The sequence below is a fragment of the Emydura macquarii genome, unplaced genomic scaffold (assembly GCF_026122565.2).
Source record: "Emydura macquarii macquarii isolate MOO-44397 ecotype Brisbane River unplaced genomic scaffold, CSIRO-AGI_Emac_v2 contig_2205, whole genome shotgun sequence".
Taxonomy (NCBI): Eukaryota; Metazoa; Chordata; order Testudines; family Chelidae; genus Emydura; species Emydura macquarii.
This window is the reverse complement of record NW_027132342.1, coordinates 25,168,169-25,191,236: the sequence shown is the minus strand read 5'-3', so window position 1 is coordinate 25,191,236 and position 23,068 is coordinate 25,168,169. Positions and strand designations below refer to the sequence as shown.

Genomic DNA, 23,068 nt, shown 5'->3' with positions numbered 1-23,068 from the left:
AGTTGACAAATTTTACAAATTACAACAAAAATTAAATTAATTAATCCATAAAACGTGATTGATTACGATTTATTTTACTTTTACTTTTTATGATGATTGGTCCTATGTAGTTAAACTAGTTTGATAAAATTATTAAAAAACATTTTCAAAAACTACCAGGCTAACTGCAGCTTCCTAATAGTCAAGGAAGGAGATCAACTTCCTTTTTGCTGTGTTGCACTTGGGGCAGCAAGTGTGCTCAAATATGGTGGAATGTGTCTAGAATATTAGGAGGTATAGGCTAAAGCTCCAGTTAGCACAACTTGTCAGCTGCTTACATGACCACTCTGTAGTGTGGATGCAGGTTAGAACCACTTGAGTGCTGCTGGTTCTTCAGTGCCTTCCCACAATTCTCCATCTACCCAGAAAGGACAGACAAGTTCTCCCACAATTCATAGATTGGTTGAGCTCACTGCAGTGCAAAGGTCCCTGGGGTACACCCCCAGAAGTTTTAGTATCACACACTAGTGAGTTTAATACCACCATTGCAGTTCAAGAGTTATTTCCCAGGCCATATCTACACTAGAACTTATGTCAGCAAAACTTTTGTCATTCAGGGAGGTAAAAAAAAAAGTGTCTATGTGCACAGCTCTATGTCGGAAAGAAGCACTCTCTTGCCAGTGTAACTACCGCCACTCATCGAGCTGGTTTCATTATGTCGATGGCAGAGCTCTCTCCCTTGTTGGCATAACACGGCTACAAGAGCGCTTTTACAGCAGCACAGCTGTATTGGTATAGCTGTGCCACTCTGTGCTTGTAAGTGTAGACATGGCCTCAGTATGGCTGCTCTCATTCAAGCTAGGCTAACTTGAGAGAAGTAACTCAGTTGTAGATAATTTGAGTTAACACTGCTGTGAAGACATACCCATTTATATGCTAACGTATTTTTAAATAGCTATTAATGTAGACAGGTTTTAACACCTTTACAAATATGGGTGCAACTGGATAACATGTATTTAAAGGTGTTAAAACACATCTTTACTAGGAGATCATATGCTTTTAAACAATTCTTAATTAAGATGTGTTTGCTGACATATTTGGTAAAAACACCTTTTTTTTCCTAGTCTACATAAGACTGCAATTATAGCACATTATGTTTGTGGCAAATTGGGAGCTGACACTGAAGAAGAATCATAGAATCATAGGGTTGGAAGGGATCTCAGTAGGTTATCTGGTCTAACCCCTGCCCAAAGCAGGAACCCAACTAAATTATCCCAGCCAGGGCTTTGTCAAGCTGGGCCTCAAAAATCTCTAAGAATGGAGATTCCACCACCTCTCTAACCCATTCCAGTGCTTCACAACCCTCCTAGTGAAAAAGTTTTTGTTAATATCCAACTTAGACCTCCCCCACTGCAACTTGAGACCATTGCTCCTTGTTCTGTCTTCTGCCACCACTGAGAATAGCCTAGCTCCATCCTCTTTGCAACCCCCCCTTCAGGTAGTTGAAGGCTACTATTAAACTATTAAATTAAGGCACTTTTCTCTTCTGCAGACTAAATAAGCCCAGTTCCCCCAACCTCTCCTCATAAATCATGCCTCCCAGCTCCCTAATAATTTTCATTGCCCTCCACTGGACTCTCTCCAATTTGTCCACATCCTTTTCTGGGGAAAACTGGACACAATACTTCAGTTGTCGCCTCACTAGTGTCGAATAGAGGGGAATAATCACTTCCCTCAATCTGCTGGCAATGTTCCTACTAATGCAGCCCAATATGCTGTTAGCCTTCTTGGCAATAAGGGCACACTGTTAATTCATATCCAGCTTCTTGTCCACTGTAACCCCAAGGTCCTTTTCTGCAGAACTGCTGCCTAGCCAGTTGGTCACTAGTCTGTAGTAGTGCATGGGATTTTTCTGCAATAATTCTAAGCAGAAAAGACCCTTTCAACTTAAAAATCACACTTAGGTTTTCACATATTTTACTTTCTGTTGCTCAAGGAACTCCTAAGGTTAATATAACTAGTAATCCATATTATTTTTCATATTTTTCAAATTTGTTTACTTGTTGCAGCATTTTCCATATAGTCAATTTTGCTTCTTTCCCTGTGTAGTTAATTACTACACCCTTTTCTTTGTGTGAATCTTTATTTTTTCTTGTTGGTATGTGAAAGTATTAAAAAAATGATTATACCTCCCTCCAAAAATTGGGAGGTGCGGTCAGGGGGGCAGATGTTAGACCTGAAACTCCTTTTAACTCCTCTTAAAAACATATTGGCTAGATTTCATGTTGATGGCATCCCTTATAAGAATACTAAATATGGCAAAGTATAAATTGGCTTACTTATTTTACTAAAAACTAATTTGTCTGCACCTGTTTATGCATTTATTGTAACACCTCTTTTTTCAGACTCTCCAACCAGATAAAGAAATACTTGTTGATATAGTAATGTTTCTGTGGCAGAAGTGCAAAGTAGGAGTTCAGCGGATCCAGATGAGTGGAAGTGACTACTTAAAATATATCTACAAATTCAAAGCTTACAAAGTACTCATTTTTTCTTATTATATTTCCATTCACATGAATACATTCTATGATAACTAAACCAAATTAATGTTTAGGTCTCAACTCTCAGAAGTATATTTTTCTTTTGATAAAGACCTAACTCCCATTAGTTGCAAGTGGGAATTGTGTGTTCACTCTGTGAGGAATGTAATTCCAAACTGGTACATATACATTGTGAGGTATACAAAATGCCCTAATATTAATAACAGTATTTTTTATTTCTCCTCTATTTTCTTCACATGTAAACACATTATATTCTTAGTAATGTCATTATGGAGGAAGAAATTTACTCCCACCTCAAAGCACCTTTAAAAAAAAAAAAAAGGCAAGGCAAACAACAGATCTCTGTTCCATTTCTCTGTGAAGGTCCAGTCTATTATCGAGGACTAATCAAACCAAATGAAAATAACAGATTGTTCAAAGTGGTTGGGGGACAGAGTGTTGGGGGAATCACTTCCATCACAAATGTTCTGTTCATTCTTGAAAGGAAAATCCATATGGTTCAAGCAAATCCCCCAAATACTATGGAGCAAGATTCTGTGCTGTCCCTCTGCACAAAAAAACCCTATGTCTACACTGCAGGAAAAAAACCCCCAAACAAAACATTGCAGCAATAAGTCTCTGTGCCTGGGTCAGCTGACTCAGGCTTGCACTATGGGGCTTAAAATAGCAGTGTAGATGTTTCCGGATGGGCTGGAAACTATGCCCGCACCAAGGGCATAAGGGCCGCACTCTAAAACTGACACCTGTGGCTGGGTTCCAGAGCTCTGGCTGCAGCCTGAGTGGGAACATCTACACCGCTATTTTTAGCCCCATAGCGCAAGCCCGACTCAGTTGATCCTGGCTCTGAGACTTGCTGCTGTGGGTTTATTGGGCTTTTACTAAGCAGGTGTACACTGGGGGTGCAGCAGAGAACTTGTAGCTCAGGGAAAGGAAGTTGCAGGGAGGTAGGGTGAGAAGAGATGGCTTTAAGCCATCTTTGAGTCATTTTGGTCTTGGGATACTCTGAAGGCTGAAAAGGCCCCTGGTGTAATTAAGGCATAGACTCCTGGGGGCCTCTATGTGTTATGACAATCTTCCAGGGCTGACCTGTGGTCAGCAACAGTGCCAAGAATATCCATAGTGCTGTGACCCTACCCCAGGCACCCTTCTCTCCCTCCAGTCCATGAGGATTGTGAGGGGGTCCTTGGACAGCTGCTTTAGGACTGTCTTCTTCTGTGCCAAGGCCAAGAGAATTGGGGCTTTCAGAACTCCTTTATGCTGCTCCATCCCTTTTACTCAGCATAAAAGAACTGGAGTGGGGTTAAGGATCTCATCCTGTCTAAGGATCACTGTAGGTCAGAAACAACATTGGATCATATGCTCCCATGGCTTGCAAGCCTAAAAGGTGATAACAACTGCTTCCAAATTCTATGCTCCTGATGAAATCTGCTATGGGATTTGACATTCTGTCATACCAATATACAGTACAATAGGTCAATAGGTCCCATGCAAAAAAAAAAAAAAAAAGAACTTTGTGATCTGAAGGAATGTCAGAGAAATCATGGAAAAGTGAATGTATTAAGTGTTGTACTTTGGAAAAACAATGCAAGTTACCCCACTTAAATTAATATTCCTCTGAGGAATATTCAGGCCTATATTTTGCCTAACTCTTGTGCAGATAAGTGGGGCTGGGGGAGATGCAAGGAATTTCTTCCCCCTTTTGTGTGCTTTTTTCACAAAGGCCAAGTATTATCATATTCCATGTGTTATGATCGATCTACAAGTGTCTCTAAACAGTTTGGAGTGCAAAAAAATCATCAATATTTGGAATACCTAAATATGAATACTTTTTAATCAGTTTTGTGGAACTGCTTTAAGATTGTTTTATATATTTTTCTTCTAGTGGGTTCACATACTTTGGATAATAAATGAAGTAATTCACAGCAGTAATATAGGAGATGCTAATGTTATAGTATTGGCAGAGGTCACGTTACGTCTGACTGCGATATTGGAGAACATAGCTGACTGTGCAAAAAAATCTGGGAAAAAAGCAGGTAAAATGTTCAACAAGATAACAGCAGTGTTACTGGAAGTAGATATGGAAGGATTATATTATAATTTGCTAATCAGTTTTCTTTTTTGTTGGCCATTTTCTAAACTGAAAATCTGGGATAGGTTTTCAAATATATTTACTTTTTTTGGTTGTTTTTTGATAGCAGCATGCTTGATTTTATTTTTAAAAATGCTATAAAATATAAATGTTTAAGACCTAAGTTTCTGAGTTTGACACATGCCCTTGATTCAGGATAAATGGAAGAATCAGTTAAGCTCCTTTATGGAGTGGAGTAAGATAGCTGGAGACCGTAGGAGCCACCACCTAAAACACAGGCCATATGCAAGGCCAGTGAGAAAGTGTGCTATGTGGATAGAGGTGTTCCTCTGGGTTTTGCTGGGTGGAGGTATGTCTGTTTGTGAGGAGAAGCTCTGAGAATTAGCCACAGAATAGCCAGTGAGACGGAGAAAGCCAGCCAAACAGATAGCAAGAGAAGAACTGGAAATATGGCCCTGAGAGACAGCAAAGAGAGGGGCTTTTTGGGCAGTTATGAGTGGAAAGATACTTGGAATTGTGAGCAATGAAACTGCCTCCTAATGTTTGATTCCTACTGTGTTTGGAGAAACAAGACTTTGTGTATGGTCATTATAAATAAACAGGATTGCATCAAAGAAATACCTGTCTCTGTCATCAGTTTCTTCTCCTAACAGAAACACTCACAACTCACCGTATATTGGCTAACAGTTTGGGCCAAAAAGGGTAACAGTACATTTTTTTAATGGAAAATTACTGTTGTATAAAAATTATAGTACTAAACACATTTGTTAAAATGCCCATATAAAATACTTTTCATTTAAAAAAGCTAGTGGAGAATCAGATAAAAATGTACTTTTGTAAAAGGAAAAATAAATATAAATATTAAAACAAGACAATGAACTAAGAGATAAGTTCTTGGGTTACTTTGATTACCATTAGCCAATATGAAGGTTGTTATACGTTTAAACTACCATATATTTATTTATTTACAAATCATAGTCTTTGTAATTGCACATTTTAGTTATTGTTTTAGAGCATTAAAAAGCGTGTGGTAATTGAAACAATATGATTAATTCTCACAGACAAGTGCTAGAAAACTGTACCATTTCCAAGGTCTTCCATTTATTAATAGAACTAGTCAATTAGTATTAGTGTTATAAATTCAATACAGTTGATTTTTATTTTCATTTTACTTTTTTTTTCTTATACAGCAGGAGAAAAAAGTGAATCAGTATTACCTTCACAAATTCATATCTGTGACATTCCTGAAATACTGAAGGTAATGTATAATTACTTGCCACTTGAATAACATTTTCAGAAAGCACAGCGCATGTCCCTTTCTAAACATTTTAAAGTGAGAAACATCCCTATAAAATGTAGTATTTAATTTTATAAAGTTGAAACATTTTGCACAGATATGCTAGAGCACAGAAAAATTATAGATACTTAAAATCTTCATCATGTAAACCCAGAGAAGTTACTTTTTTCTGACCTTGTATAGTCCTCTGTGATCTGAAAGATGTTTTGTGCTAAATCTCATTCTTTCTTTATACCATGTTCATACTTCTTTCCATTATACTCTCTCTGTTGTTCTGCAGTCAGAGCAGGCCTTAGCATTTGGGATGGACTTGTGAGACAGTTTCTTGAGTGCTCCTCCAAACACCGCTGATTTCTGCACATAGTGATGGGTCAGGTGGGGGTTCCCAGTGTTGGGGTAGGGGTCCCAGGTCCCACCCACACATCTTTGCACAAACATCAACCTCCCTCCGAGGAGGTCAGAGTTAGACCCTGGAACAAGCACCACACTTAACAATAGAACAGCACTTTTATCCAACTTAGGCAGAGCCAGGAGTAGACTTGGTCAGGATCTTTAATGGGCTACAGAGACTCCCTTGGCACAGCATATAGCAAAATAGTCCCCACCCCCACGCTTGGCTAGACACACACAGACTCTGTGCCCCACGCCAATGCAAAAGACCCCCATCAATCTAACTGTCTTTGCACTTTGATGCTGACACCTGTGTTGTGAGCTCAAACTGGTTGGTCTTTTGGTGTGGTCTCAGCTGTCCTGTTGTCTCCAGACTGCATGTTTGTAAGAGTCCCCTTTTGCAAGCAGCTGGTTCTTCTCCAAACAGCTCCTAGTTGTGGCTCTGGACCCCAACATTCTAGGGTGTCTCATTCTCTGTCCCAGCTCAGTGCTGCTGCTTCTCCCCTGCCCTTTCTTTTGTTCTTTTCTAGAACTTTCCCAGGCTTGTTCCCTGTCCTAGCCCCCTGTCCAGTCATTGGCTCAAACCCACCCAGGTGGCCTGTTGTTAATTCTGTCTCCTTGTTTTGGAGTGGCACTACCCTCCAGCCAGTCAGATATACATAGAAAAGCAGGGAGGGGGAAATGGAGAAGAAAGGAAGGGGTAGGGAGAAGTGGCTGTACCCAATCCTACCAGTGCAATTGCAGTTCATGAGACCAGCCTTAAGATTTTGAGGAAGATTAGTAATTTGATTCTTTTGGGATCTACCAAACTTAATCAATTTAGTTTTTGTATAAAAGATGTCCATAATGCGACTCTTGTTTAATTCAGTGAGACCCTCAAAAGTGACTTTTGTTTTGTAAGTTGTGTGTGAATGAAACAACTTCACAGAAGCCCTTACCTTGTTGAGAGTTCACCCTTGTGCAGTTCAGGGCCTTACAGTGGTGTCCAGGCAAATACTTCCAGATTATGGCATTTTTTTCTTTTAAACAAATCTAGGAAATTTCATGTTAAAAATCTCTATGTCAAGAGAACATTAAAGTTCCACTGCTAAGCCCTATAGGAAAAAAGCTATATAGCATTATTTTGTATTTAAAGGCTATGGGCTAGATTTTAAAAGGTATTTAGGCACTGAATAGAAATTTTGCAAAGCTCGTAGGTGCCTAACACTCATTGAAATCAATGACTTTTAGGCACTTAGGGACTTTTGAAAACCCCAATAGGTGTCTAAATACCTTTAAAAATCTAGCCCTGTAATTTAATGCATGTGCATAGGGAGCATCCTTAATATTGTAATATCTTAACTTTAGAATGATAGTTTCTGAATCCTTTATATTTTTGATAGTTTTTAAATAGAATATTGTAAAATTGTTGGTAGGGAATGCTAAACTTATGGCTGAGATTTTGCCTCTGTTATAAACATATTCTGAGAAATTTTCCCTTGCAGCTTTTAATTTTTAGAAAGTTTGAAGAGACTCTGTCCAAGTGTGTTTTTAGTTATGTATGTATGTGACTGAGAATATATATGTTTACCACTACTAAAAAATGAACTTTAAAACTTCAAAATTAGCATGTGAAACCAATGGGAATATTGTCTGTCCGAAGAGAATATGATTGGACTTTAATAGAATCATAGAATCGTAGGACTGGAAGGGACCTTGCAAGGTCATCTAGTACAGTCCCCTACACTTATGGCAGAACCAAGCATCATCTAGACCATCCCTGACAGGTGTTTGTCTAACCCGATCTTAAAAATCTCCAATGATGGAGATTCCACATCATAGCAACAACAAAAAATTATTACACTTTGTTTTCCATAGTTTATAATGTAGTTCTTAGCACTTCTCTTAGTTTATTTGTATGTTAATTTATTTCAGAAAAGCCCTGCAGAACAGTTACATTTTGCTTATGAAAATCTTGAAAAAGCAATTAATGGAATGAACATGTCTCGCTTAATGACCATTTTACCAGATGGAAAATCAGTACTTGACAACTGTTGTACAAAGGTAGAGTATTCAAAAAAGACAAATTAGAACAAGATTTGTAGGTAATACAATGGGTTTTGATTAAATTAGAAACCCAGGCTATGTTCACACTTGGAAATCATGGCACCAGTTTAACAGATTCATAGATTCCAAAGCCAGAAAGAACCATTGTGATCATCTAATCTGACCTCTATAAAACAGGCCATAGAACTTCCCCAAAATAATTCCTAAAGCATATCTTTTAGAAGAACGTCCAATCTTGATTTAAAAGTTGTCAGTGATGGAGAATCTACCATTACCCTTGGTAAATTGTTCCAGTTGTTAATTACCCCCATTGCTAAAATTTTACCTCTTATTTCTAGTCTTAATTTGTCTTTAACTTCCAGCCATTGGATCATATTATACCTTTCTCTGCTAGTTTGAAGAGTCCATTATTAAATATTTGTTTCCCTCTAGATACTTATAGACTGTCATCAAATCACCCCTTAACCTTCTCTTTGTTAAAATAAACAGATTGAGCTCCTTGAGTCTATCACTGTAAGGCATGTTTTCTAATCCTTTAATCATTCTTGTGGCTCTTCTCTGAACCGTCTCCAATTTATCAACATCTTTCTTCATTTGTGGACACCAGAACTGGACACAGTATTCCAGAAATAGTCCTGCCAGTGCCAAATATAGAGGTAAAATAACCGCTCTACACCTACTTCAGTTTCCCCTGTTTATGCACCCCTGGATCGCATTAGCACTTTTAGCCACAATGTCACATTGGGAGCTTATGTTCAGCTGATTATCCACCACAACCCCCCAATTTTTTTTCAGAGGCCCTGCTTCCCATGGTAGAGTCCTCCATTGCATAAATATGGCCTGCCTTCTTTGTTCTTAGATGTATACATTTACATTTGGATATATTAAAACACATATTGTTTGCTTGTGCCCAGTTTACCAAATGATCCACATTGCTCTGAATCAGGGACCTGTCGTCTTCATTATTTATCACTTCCCCAATTTTTGTGTCATATGCAAACTTTAACAGTGATGATTTTATGTTTTCTTCTAGGTCATTGATAAAAATGTTAAATAGCGTAGGGCTAAGAACTGGTCCCTGCAGGACCCCCCTGGAAACACACAAGCTCGTTGATGATTCCCAATTTACAATTACATTTGGGACCTATTAGTTAGTCAGTTTTTAATCCATTTAATGTGTGCCATGTTAATTCTACATAGTTTTAGTTTTTTAATCAAAATGTTGTTCAGTACCAAGTCAAACTCTTTACAGAAGTTTATTACTTCAATATTATTACCTTTATCAACCAAAATTGTAATTTCATCAAAAAGATATCCAGTTACTTTTACCGGATCTATTTTCCATAAATCCATGTTGATTTGCATTACTTAATTCTTTATTAATCAGTTCCTGTATCAGTCACTCCATTATCTTGCCTGGGATCCATGTCAGACTGACAGATCTATAATTACCCAGGGCTTCCATTTATCATCCTTTTTAAAAAAATTAGCGCAACATTAGCTTTCTTCCATTCTTCTGGAATCTCCTCAGTGCTCCAAAACTTATTGAAAATCAACATTAATGGTCCAGCAAGCTTCTCAGACAACTTGTACCTAAGATTTTTTTAAAGAGCTATCTGGGCCTACTGATTTAAAAATGTATGACTTTAGTAGCTTCTGTTTAACATCTTCCAGAGATACGAGTGGAATGGAAAGTGTTATCATCACCATATGATAAAACTATATAATCTGTTTTTCCCCAAATACAGAACAGAAATATTTATTGAACATTTCTGCCTTTTCTGCATTATTGTTAATAATTGTACCATTTTTATCTAGAAATGGATCAATACCATTGTTAGGATTCTTTTAATTCCTAATATTTTAAAAAGTATTGTCCTTAACTCTGCTGGCTGTACATTTCTCCTTATGTCCCTTTGCTTCCCTTAACAGTTTTCTACAGTTCCTAAGTTCTGATTTGCATTCATTACTATCAACGTCTCATTTCCTTCATTTGTTATATATTATTTTTTAATTTTTTATAGCTGTCTTCACCTTCCACTGTAAACCAGATTGGTTTTTTTTAACCAACATTGCATTCTTCCTCAATTATGGCTTTCTGGGTATCTAGTAAGATGTTCTTAAATGATTCCAAATTATCAGTCACATTTTTTGATTAAATTCTTCCTCCCAGCAGATTTGGCTCATACACATTGTCAAACACATCTTCTCCACCCATCCTACATAAAAGGCATGTTGAAAATGATCATTTCCCTGGAGTGGACAGCATCTGTTGTTTCCATAACCTATTGTAGACTAGTTAACCATGGATAGAACTCTTTAGCTTTTGATATAAATAGTTCTATTTGGGTGTACTTTTGTGACTTATGATTATAAGATTCAGAAATCCATGTTATGTTTCTTACCTGTATCTGTGTATTATACTTTATGATTGAGTTTGCTTTTGACTGTTGTAAAAAGAATTAATTTCTGAATATTTGTAATATTTATAGTTATGTCAAATTGCTGGAACTTCCTCAACATACTGAATTAACAATTTCTTATTTCTCAAAATAAATATATTAAAACTGCTTATTTTAAATCCGTGTTTGCTTAATTAATGTTTTCCTTTTATCAGAAAAATTCAAATGGTCAAAATCAGAATGCTTCTTCAGCATATGTTAATGATAAACCAGCCCCAGGGAACAATTTTGTGATGGATTTACACATGGAGCTTATTCAGGCTCAACACCGAGTGGCTGTGAAACTTCTTAAAATGAAACAAGGTAGGGTTTAATAAAGCTAAATAACTTTCACAGCTGGATTAATCTATGCATTAGTATATTTTTGTAATATTATTTGTCATAAAAGTTTAGCAATGCTTGTAAAATGCAGCAAATTTGGGGCAGTTTATATTTCACACAATCAGAAATAATACGTTGAGATTAACATCTGTTTATAAAACAAAATTGTGCAATCTTTAATCTGTACTCAGTTATATCATTGGGAATTATACTTTAATAAGGACTCCAGGATTTGGTTCCTAGACAGTGAGTTACATTATTTCAATTGTATTGCAAAGTTCTGTAATGCCATTAAAAGAAAAGGAGGAAGCTCTGTAGATGGATCATCTGTAGTATACATTCTCTGTCTAAAAAAATGGATTTGAATAATTTATTTTATGCTATTTGTAGTCTCAATTTCTGTGCTACCAATTTACCCTTAACTACTCAATGTTAGCAACCAACCTGCTCTCCCACTCTGGCGTGGAAGGCCTCAAAGAACAACTCTGCTTGTCCCTGGTTCCTGCCTTTTAAATATTTAAAAGGCACTGTAAACATTGCACTTCAGTGTTCCCCATGATACCTAGTGTGTCAGGGTACCTCCTTTGCCTTCTAAGCTGCAGCGTTTCTCCCTTGGGCGGTGAAGGGGCCTGGAGTAAATCAGTCTGACTCTGGAGGGTTTTTCTCTTCACTGTGGTTTTATTTTTCCTTATTTACATGGTGGGCCTCAGAGTAGGCTCAAGAAGTTCTTAAGCAAAACAAAAAAACCTCCAAACTCCCAGCACAAACAGAAATATTTTTCCCTGCTTGCCTCTCAGGGGTGTTACCCACATATGCTGGCTCCTAGCTGCCAGGCCTTCCCCAGGCTGCTGTTAATTTAGTTTCTTTCTGTATAGGGAGGGGAGACAGCCTTCCACCCAGGGAAAGCCTTGCCTCTCCTTCCTGCTGCTGTTATGGCCCACTACCCCTGCTGCAGCTTGTCTCTCATCTCTCCCCTTCTCTCTTTTACCATCAGAGGGGTTTTTAAAGGTCACCAGCAGCCCTTAATTGGCTTCAGGTGTCTCTAGTTAATCTGAGGTAACCTTTTTTCAGCTCATAGGAACAAGGCCTTCACCATTCTAGGGCTGATATATCTGCTCTTCACCACTCTCTTATGTGTCAGCACTTACGTTGACACTCTTTTCCCATGAGTTAGCAGTGCTCCGAAGGATGGCAGGGATAGGGGGATGGAATATTTTTGCTTGTCAGCTTACTCCAAGAAATGCTAATCATCCAAACAAAAGAACATAGAGAAGCAGCTACTGTCAGCCTAGGAACTCCAATATGGAACACCTATAAACCCTCTTGTAGTACTCTCTACTTTACAGGGACGTCATAATGAGCAAGATGATGTAGTGTTTCCTTTCCATATAGGTGTTCAAATGGATGGCAAAAATCTCAAGTCTACTAAGTCTCTTGGAAAAGATGTAAATTGCCTTAATTTCTTCACAGGTAATGCATATTAGTATATTGATTAAAAAGCTTAGTGTATTATTGCTACAAAATGTGTAATAATTTATTGTATCATTTGTTAAAATATTTGTTTTACAGAATCAGATATAATGAACAAAATCAAAAAGAATAAGTTATCAAAAGCTATCTTCCTGATGCAAAAGGCAATACTTACGTTCCCTAAAGGATCTACAAGTTCTTCCCAAAAGCAGCTCCTTGAGGTGATATAAATTATCTTTATTGTGAAATTTCTGAAGTCCCTTTAAATGAGCAGTTTTTCACATTATATGTAACTGAGGACTGGATTACTTCTTCCTGCAAAAAACACCCAAAAGGAAGGGATCTGGGGAACTTAAAGTGACCATGAAAGCCCCATTGCAGAATTTTCCCTGAAGCATTCCATGGCAAGGGATGGGAGGGAGGGAAGAACAGACAGAAAGGGAAAGAGGTGTTTTTTGACTCTTGTGGAATGGGCATTTGTTTCATCCCCAGATATCATAGATTGGCTGGAGGCCAAGTCGTCCATGAAAAGACCCTGCAACTCTAAGTCAGCTCCAGTGCTCCCTTCATGTCTCAAAATGTAGGATTTTATCCTAAAAATATGTTGGATGGAGGTGCAATATGAGAAATGTTCAATCTTGGATCAATGATAGGTGTAAGGTTTGGTATTTTGCAACCCATCTGGGTGAGTGCATTGTATTCCTGATCCAGAGCCCACTGAAGTCTTTGGGATTTTTTCCAATTACTTCAATGGCATTTGCACCAGTTCCTTTCCATTAGAATCTTCTCTTTGTCAATGACATACAGTACCTGTTACTAGCCCTGGAATAGGAAGATATTGGACTCTAAAACTTGTGACTATATTAGAAAATATCTTTTCTGTTATTTTTAGAAATTTCTAAAATGTGTTAGTTATATTTCTCATCCTTTCAGAGCAGACAGTTGGATCACGGTAATGAAAACACCCAGCTTTACAGATAAAAACACAAAAAATGGTACTAATAAGATTTTTAAAACACTCTAGAAATAGTTTAAACTTTTTTTCCTAAAAAATATGTGATATATGGCAGAATACAAAATGGCGTGCAGTGATATGAAGATTTATCAGCAACTTGTCCGTGGTGACCTATAGTTCCACCACTCTTGAGTAACATGGCCATCCCAAACAAATGCTGGTAAAGACTTTATTTGATGCCACACTATCATGTAGTATTCTCTCTTCCTATGTATATATCACATGCCAAAAAGCTAGGTAAAAAGAATGTTACTTAGATTTGCAAGTCAAGTTCTCAAGAGTTAGGAAATGCAAGAATTGAAGTTGCCTGTGCAACCTCCTTGATAGAAGTAGGAGAAAGCTGGTGCATGTGGGTGGGTGGGTGTGAGTGGGCTGTCTGTCTCCTGAGCACCCACTTGTGACCAGAGGTCACTGTTTCCCATTCTTTAGGACCCCTTAATAGCTCACTCAGTCCAAAGGTAATTAAATCACTACTGTTCTGTGGGTCCAGTGTCTTTAGTCCTCTGGGTACACATTGGCCCTCCAGGCCCCAACCTCATTCAAACTCCCTCTCCTCTTAAGTGGGGATTCCCAGTCCTCCTTCCCAGAGCTAGGTCCTATCACAGTCATCCCCAGGCTTTATTTGACTGGAGTTCAGCCTCCTTGCTCTTACTACTCCACTCCCCTGGTATGAGGGTATTCCCTGCAGAAGTCTTTCTCACTTCTTTGAGTGATGTCCCTCTGGCTGCTCCACTTTAGGTGTCATCACGTCCCATGTCCTTGATCGGAGATTTTTCAAGCAGTGCTTGTTTGGATCATGCACACACTGCTGTTGCCCTGCGGCACTGTTGACGCCTTTTTTGACGCTCACATGACCTGACCTCCTCAGTTCCTTCTCAACCATCCATTGTCTGAGACAGAGCAAGAACAGCAGTTACATTTTCACTCATTTACCTAGAATAGTTTTATAGAATAGAGTAGTTTTAGTCATAAGCAGACTAATTTAGTTAGTAATTTACCTTGCCTAACTTTCCTCCCTCGAAAAAACAAAACAAAAAAACATTAATTTTTTTTCTTTTTCAATAGAATAAGCTAGAGTTATAGAATATGCCTGGTTCCCCAGGATTTAAGAGGTGTATTTCATTATGCAGAGATGGATGGCCACTCACAATGTATGCAATGCCTGTGGGAAACTCATGTGCCACAGAAGTGCACACATTGTAAAAACCTTAAAGCCAGGGCCAGGAGAGATAGAGATTGGAGGTTGAAACTCATATTCATGGAGAAATCCCTCAGACCCTTCTTGGATTCAGGACTGGACAGGCTGTCCTCAGAGAAAAAGGACTGCACTCCAAGAAAGAGAGCTTCAAACTCTTCAGTCGCCACCTTGTCAAAGAAAATGTGATCCCCCAAAAGGGGATTTTGAAGCATAATAAGTAATTATAGGTAATTACTTGTGGCTTTGAAGAAACATCTCCTATTTTCTATGCACACCAGTAACTAGCTACATTAGCACAAGGCAAACGGCAATTTACAACCATTCACAGGTAGTTACTGCTTAAACTGCAAAGAGAAGTAAAAACAATAGTATTAAAGCTAATGTTACAAAATGATCAAATACTCTTTCCTTCAAAAATTCTGTATCGGTACATCTGGGAATAATGCATAGATTATCCAAAAGGTACAGGGTTTGGTTTGAAAGTCATACAGTACAAAGAGTACATAATCTACAATATCCCAGATTAAGGGTTATCAATTTAGTGATACAGTTGAGATACAAGAGTTCAAATATTCAGGTATATCACTCATACAAAAGAAATACTTGAGGTCAGTTAGTGGAAAGCAAATATAACGATGAGCATTGATTGTTCCTTATCAAATGATAAGTTGAGGATAGGTAGTCCTTCAGCAAATACGATCCACAAATCAAAGGACTTTCTGCATCACTTTTCCATTGTGCTCTGGCTCATTCCTCCTGGTGATAAAGTTGGTGATGTGTTCAAGGTTCATCTAAATGTTAATATTCCATTTTGATCTCTGAACTAATAGAATATAGTGACAGACATGAACTATTTCATTACATTGGTAATCACTAACAAGATTATAGGTAAATACAAATATTCATAGCCATTATTTACTTCCCAACTTCTAACAATATAAATTTAAACTTCAAAGTTTTATTTTTTCAATGAATGGCTCTAATTACCATTTGTAGCTCCCTTTAATATGTCTTTAAAGGTCCGATTTGGGCCATGCAGCTTGCAAAGTTGCTTAACCCTTTCTGGCCCAGTGTCACAAGGTGAATGGCAACTTTCAAAACATTTATAGTCAAACCTGAATAAAACTTTATGGTTTGGAACAAAGAAAAAAAAAACCCTTCACAGGGCTTTCTGACTGCTGAAATTCAAATGTCTGCTGCAAACAAAAGTGGTGTTAGAACTTCTCACAAAAAGATTTCAAGACATTTTTATAACAGCAAGAGTTAGGAAAACTAAATATAGGGGACACTAATAGTATGTTACTGTGTGTGTAATATGGGTTACTCAAGTGATAATGCCTGTGCTAATGACCTGTTACTTGATCTTCAGATTTTCTTGTATTATAGCATTTACCTCAGTTTTCATTTCGGTGTATTTCTCCTTTTGAGAACAGCTTTTATTGAATTCTGAGAAACATTTCAAAACTGTGAAATTTCTTAAATATGAAGCAGTTGAGCATTAAGTACATTTAAAACCATTTTGTCATATGAGTGTTATTAATTTTAAAGAGGGAATAAGCATGTGAAAATTTTCTCCTCAGATCATTAATAATAGTTGTCATTATGGAAGCATGAATGTGCTGAGTTCCTACCCTGTTCTCACAGAACCTGGTCTAGTGTCCAAAACTCACCCTTTCCTGGGGTGAGCAAAACTGCTGCTCAAAAACACTAACACAACATAATTTTATTGGTCAAGACATACAGGTGAATGAAGACGGACACAGAATGAATTTAAGTTGCAGAGTGCAACTTTATTAACTTAACACTGGGGAGAGGCACTATATGCTCACCCATCTCTCATGTACTGGCATGTAACTGGGTCCAGATTGGACTTATAAGAAGGGTTGCCACCCATCCAGCTCTCACCCAGACAGTACGGGTTTCGGCTTGTGTGTCCAGATGCCATTTGGCGCAAACCTTGATGCCCATTTTTTAAAAATCTGTGGCAACTCTAAATAGAAGGAAGGAGGCAGTGCAACAGCAGCAGCTGCTGCTACTGCTACCTCAGGCCAGGCTGCTCATGTGGTTTGCGGCAGCATGTAGCGTGCAGGGGCAAGGCCTTAGGGGGAAGAGGTGGAGCAGAGGCAGACCTCGGGGAAGAGGCAGGGGGTGGGGCCTTGAAGAAAGAGATGGAGCAGAGGTGTGGCCTTGGGAGAGGAGATGGGGCAGAAGTGAGGCTTTGGGGTCTGGTTACCAGCCATTAGAAAGGTGGCAAGCATTCCTTGTTACAGGACTCCCACCATATAACCAGTATCTTGGGTTAGACCCTCCTTAGCCTATCCTAGGACTCATCTCACTTCTGAGACCTCTTACCCTCCCCCATGTGGGGGTAGAGGGTACCAAAGGGGGACCTCAGTCTGTGAAGACTTCAGCAAAATTTGTGTCTCTTTTACCTCTGGGAGCTAACTCTTTAGCCTTCATCTGCACTGGACACTGGTTGCAAGTTGCAACAAATTAAATGTTCCAATAAATTCCTACTATTACATTTCTGAGTCCTACTTCTTTTACCCTAACTGTGCCTCCATGTTGTTGTGAGGAAAGTGAAAAATCCTACTACACATCTGCCAGTTTGGACCAATGGGAAAAATTCCTTCCTAATCCTAAAACAGGTGATAGGTTAGACCTGTAACATCCTTAAAACACAACTCCTATATTATAGCCACATAGAGGGAGAGAGAAGCAGCTAATGGGGACAGAAGGCCCCCAAAACCTAAGAAGAGGTTTAAATTGATGGGAGAAGGGGGGAAGTGAGACAATCAGCTCTCAACTCCTCCCCCTATACTGTCAGGCCCATGGGAAGCAGAGATCCCATGAAAGAGGAGGAGGGGCCCAGTCCTGCATTCTCATGCATGTCTTCTTCCACTCTCCTGTCTTCTTTTTGAGTTATTTCACTGCCAGCCAGTTCTATCAGTATCCCACCCAGTGAGATAAGGTGGGAGAGGGGGGCAACCTAAGCTTCTTTCCCAAACTTGGCTGTTCCTAAAGTTTCCTTCCAGAAGCTCCTCCAAGTTAGCTCCCCACTTCTCTCTGAGAGAGGGACTTTGATCCCTTTTATGTCTTGACTGGAGCTAACAAGAGTCACCTATCAGCATTAATCTTTAATCAGCACCAGTAGTAAATTACTCATATCTTTATCTAGGGTTGTAGCACCTGACTTTGGGGTGACTCTCCAAAAAGACCTCTATTCCTGTTGTTGTAATACTGTGCAATTCACTTTAGCAGAGAGGCCTTACACAAGTCCCCATTCACCACTTACGGCCCACTAACCCTAAACTCAGGCCACAAGTGATACATGGAGCAGTATGTGGGGGCCTCTGCATTATGGAGAATTCTATCATACCATAATATTCATTTTGGAGATATTTTGCAAACATAAAATATGTTTTGATTTTTCTCTTCTGTTTCATGTTTCACCTTGATTTTTCTCTTCTGTTCTTATTTTTAATCATAGGAAGCATTAGCTTTAATTCAGAAGGTTGAAGCTGAACAAAATGCATTGTGCGCCAATCTCAAACAAACTATGACTAGCAAGAAAAACAGAATCCCCCCTCCTCCTCTGTTGCTTTCCCGATCACATTGCTCCATGACATTTAAGCCAGTCCCATTCACCTCAGATGTTCAGGTAATGATCTTCATAATGACTCCATAAGAAATATATTAAACTATAAGTGACAGTGAAGAAAGTTGCTTCAGCAATACCATATTTATCACAATGCTCTTTATCATTCATGGGTAAATTATGTTGTTTTAACTGAATAAATTATAAATTCTCATCTCTGTGAGTCACTGGCACTGTTGTGATCTTCACATTTACCTGCAAGATTTCTTCTCCTACATCATCCTTTTATGGTGTCGTCAAAGACTAATTCTTCTACTAAACAGACATTTATACATGTTTCAACTTGGTATACAAAATAACTACTAACTGCAGTTTTCTCAAGAGATTAATTTAATTTCAAACAATTTAAAAAACAGTATGTTCATGTGTTGTGTAGAAATGGTTAGGACTCAGCTGCTGTTCAGAGTTACAAACAAAAATTCTGGAAATAGTGTTTTCAGACTTTGTATATTTATTATGACCCATTGATTGAATTACAACCTCGAATTCACTGTGGGACAATATCTTTTCATTTATGCCCTAAATAATAATTTTTAACAGTTTTAAAGCTAGTTAAAGCATCCAATATTTAACATTTTGTAATAGGAACAGGTATTTATTCTGCTTTGTTTAATAGTGAATTTTTAACAGATCTTATAGGGTGTTCACCACTAGATGGTGCAATAGGTTTATTTTTTTTTTATCCTTTGTTCATGTACAGACTCTTTTTCCAGACTTTTTTCTGAAGGTACATCTGTGTATTAAATTGACATCAGAGAGATAGTTTTAAAAAAAACACCTTCTTAATTAAAACTGCATACTGTCCTAAATTACATTTAAATAAAGATGCAGACATTTCTTGCAGTGAAAGTCAAAATAACTCCAAATCTATTCCTTTATAAATTAAAAAATGGTTTCATTTCCTGAAAAAAAAATCTGATAATCTGAACTGATTATATAATGACAGTTAGTTCAATTTTAAGTAAAAAAGTGCATATTATAAGAACAGGTAAAATTATACCTGTTCAGAATTTTAGTTTGGTATGTTCACCATTGTACGTATTTACAGTGAAGATGTAGCCACTCATTTTGTTGGATTTTGTAATGAACAGTGTAACATAGTTTAAAACAGAAAGGGTGCACTCTTGTGTGAAATCTTAGAGAGAACAGTCACCAGTTGCATAAAGTTGTAATATTAAGAGACAGTTCTGATACCCTTACCCATTTCAAATAGCATCTTACTTTACAAGTGGAATAATTTATTTCAGTAGGGCCATGCATGAACTATTCAACAAGAGTAAGAGTATCAGAATCTTGCCCTAAATTATTTGTGACTTTGATTATTTAGTACTGGCATATGGAGTCATGTTCTTCCTTAAGTTCTATTATTATTTTTACAGAACAACATAGTGTCTCAAAATGTAGAGAAACAAAATAAATCTGAATCATGCCAGCATAATTAGGTGATTTAAGAGACTCTGGGATTATTTAGATTATGGATCTGAATTCGGTCTTATCTGTGACCTATTCAGAAGCCTACTGTATGTAAATTGAGGTGATCCATTTCCTAGTGGACAAGGACTTGATCCAGTAGAGCACTTAACCACAAGTTTATTAATGTAAATAGCCGTATTGAAGTTAATGGGCCCAGTTCATCATCCGTTAAAGTCCGTTGGAGTTTTTACATAGACTTCAGTGGGCTCTGGATAAGGTCCAGTCCTCACGTGCTCACTTGCCTAAGTACTTTGCTGGGTGAGGGCCCCGGTGTCCACATGTTGAAAATCACCATCACAAATGGCATCTTTATTGGCAGTTTAATTTGAGAGTAAAAGGACTGAATGTGGGCATGAAAACCTAACAACTCTCTCACCTGTCGATGTAGTCCCTTTGGGCATGTTTGAGCCTCATTGGAGAGACAGTAGAGCAGCAGTGTATATACTTTGGTTATGTCTGTACTTTGAGCTAGGGATTTGATTCTTCTGCTTGCATCCACATGCTCCTGCTAGCTCTCCTCAAGCTAGCACAAGTGTAAATAGCAGTGCAGCTGTGGTAACATTGGAGTGGCAGCAGAGACACAGCATAGTCATGCCAAGTACATACCCATAGGTTTCAGGTGGGTTTGTACTCGGCAAGGCTAAGCCAAGCCTCCACTGCCACTGCCCATGCTATTGTGGCTACACCACTACTTATACCCACGCTAGCTCTCATTGGCTAGCGTGAGTATGTGTGTGTGAGCAGGGGAATCGCATCCCTAGCTTTTAGAGTAGTCACTGTGTTTTTGTACCTGCTTTCTGACTAAACTGTGCAATTCATTTTCTAGTGTCATTAATCTAACAATTTTCATAATAATTACATTCACTTTAAAGCCATTATTCTTATTCAGAAAATGTCACATATTCTTCATTAGATAATATTTCTTCTCACAGTAAATTTTAATAAATTAGAGATGATATTAGATATCAAATATTTAAGTTGTCTTTTTTTCTCAAAAGGTTTCATGGTACAGTATTTTGGGCTGTGTAGCAGCAGGAAGCAATTTAAAAGTAAGGTTAAATAATCACCACCTTCCAAATGCAGGAGAAGAGGTAAGACCAAGATAAAACCTGTGCAGACATTTTCCCTCACTGAATTATTAACTATACAGCTTTCACTAAGTGTGTATCTCTGGCACCTTCTCCCCTCCCCATCTGTATCTAATCAACTAGTTGGCCAAATCTTTGGTAAACTTTTGATTTTTATTGCTTGTGTTTTAAATTCTACAGCGCTTAAAAGACTCTTCCCTGGAACTGTTTTGGGATAATGAGTAGAGTTCTTCATAGGTGGCTGCATTAGAGTCCCTTTTTACTATTGCTGTTTTCTTAAAAGAAGTCTATCCAAAGTAAAGAAAAAACAGATGAAAGTATAAAATTTGTTTACAGATTCTACCACTATTATTGGGTTGCTTACAAGAACATAGAAATAGAAAAAAGGAAATTTAAAACAGACTTGAGAAACAAATATATATTGGTTCTTTTAATATTTTTATAAAGTAAAAATTGAGATGGAGCAGTAACCATTCAATATTTCCTTTTTTAAAGGACATTACTTTAGATTTACCTTCAGCTCACTCTTGGAGATATGAAGGTGTAACTCCTCAGTTGTTGTCATGTTCAAACATGGGAACTCTCTGGGAGAAAGAACTTGAACCTTTTTAGGCTATATCCTTAGCCCTTCTTTGTGTATTCAGCCACTCTCCAGAAGGGCCTAAGACTTCTTTTTCCCTGCTATCAAGAAGGGAAGCTTGTAAGCTAATTGCCTTACCATTCTCTCCAAGTATACTACCATAATCTGATCATAATATTCCATGATACCTACCCTGGAAACTTCAAATATTTTATAAATTAGATACATTCTTTGGATCAGTGAATTTGATGGGTTGTAACTTTGATTATATAAAAGAAGTGATTCATAAATAAACAAAAGGTTTTACAATGAAGGTTTGCTGTATTTAATCTAATTTTAGTTATATGTAGTGCACATAATTAGAAATATTTTTAACAACAGATACCAGCTGGTGGAAAAAGCCTATTGGAAATAAAAGGCTTAGATCCCAATGAAAAATACGTATTTGCAGTTGCAGCATATTCCTCGGATGGAAAGCTTATTGGTGATGCTATTGGGGAAACAACTAAACCCATCCTTGCTTATCCACCACTTTCTGCTACTACTGCTCGAGCATACCTGACTCAGGTAGATTGGATTTTAAATTAATAGCTTCATGTTTTTAATTTTTGTTCAAAATCTGTTTCTGTCCCTGTGAATGGTGGTTCCAAACTTTATTTTATTCAAGTTCCAAGACAAAATTTCAGGACATGTCAACAAACATAATTAGGACAAATCACAACTTAAAGACAACTAATGACAGACTTTAGCACTCTATTTATTCTGACTTCAAAAATGATGTGGGATGCCATCTTAGGGGGAAGATGTTTTTGGACGAGCCCTCTTGTTCCTCCCCCCCCCCCCCCCTTTTTTTTTTTTTTTTCTTTTTTCTTTGTCAATCACTTCCTGCTTAATCCATTTTTACTCTCTTGGGGTTTTTTCTGTGCATCTTCCTGTTTCTTTTTGATTTTTGGGGTTCAGGCCAGCAGCAGAAGATCATCCTAGTGGGACTTTCTGAGGATTGGGTATTAAAGATTTGATTAAACTTCCCAGGGCCAAATCCAACCTCCCCCTCACAAGGAAAAAACCAGCAGCAGGTTTTAAGGTTTCAGGAAAACTCTCTGAGGCAATTTTCATTACACTTGTAAATTGTCTCCTCAACAAGGAGGAATTTGAGGGAGCTGCACATTGGGAAAGGGTGAAACTTTCCAGCCCTATTGATCTTGGGAAGCTGTGAGAAAGGTTACCCTAGATCTGCAGAGGCAAGAACTATTCACATGACTGGGTGTCCATTTGTGTGGCTCCATTTGCATCCCCCCCATCCTTGGCAATGTGGTGCATGCAGTAATACCAGTTGTGGAGGGAATCCAGAAGAAGTTATTATAGCTACGTAAACTGTAGTAACACATGATATGATTTCCACACAGGACTCCGTGCCAGGGAATGACCAAGGCTTTATTCT

At 38.0% G+C, this 23,068-nt stretch overlaps 1 protein-coding gene across 1 annotated transcript in view; it reads left to right on the top strand.

The window, feature by feature from the left end:
* CFAP54 (cilia and flagella associated protein 54) overlaps positions 1-23,068 on the top strand; it is a 173,878-nt gene that overhangs the window by 32,355 nt on the left and 118,455 nt on the right. The window contains 10 exon segments of the mRNA XM_067559769.1: positions 2,385-2,519; positions 4,423-4,573; positions 5,823-5,887; positions 8,231-8,359; positions 10,980-11,127; positions 12,538-12,615; positions 12,715-12,836; positions 18,319-18,489; positions 20,958-21,050; positions 22,009-22,194. Of these exon segments, the coding sequence (XP_067415870.1) occupies positions 2,385-2,519; positions 4,423-4,573; positions 5,823-5,887; positions 8,231-8,359; positions 10,980-11,127; positions 12,538-12,615; positions 12,715-12,836; positions 18,319-18,489; positions 20,958-21,050; positions 22,009-22,194 (1,278 nt within the window).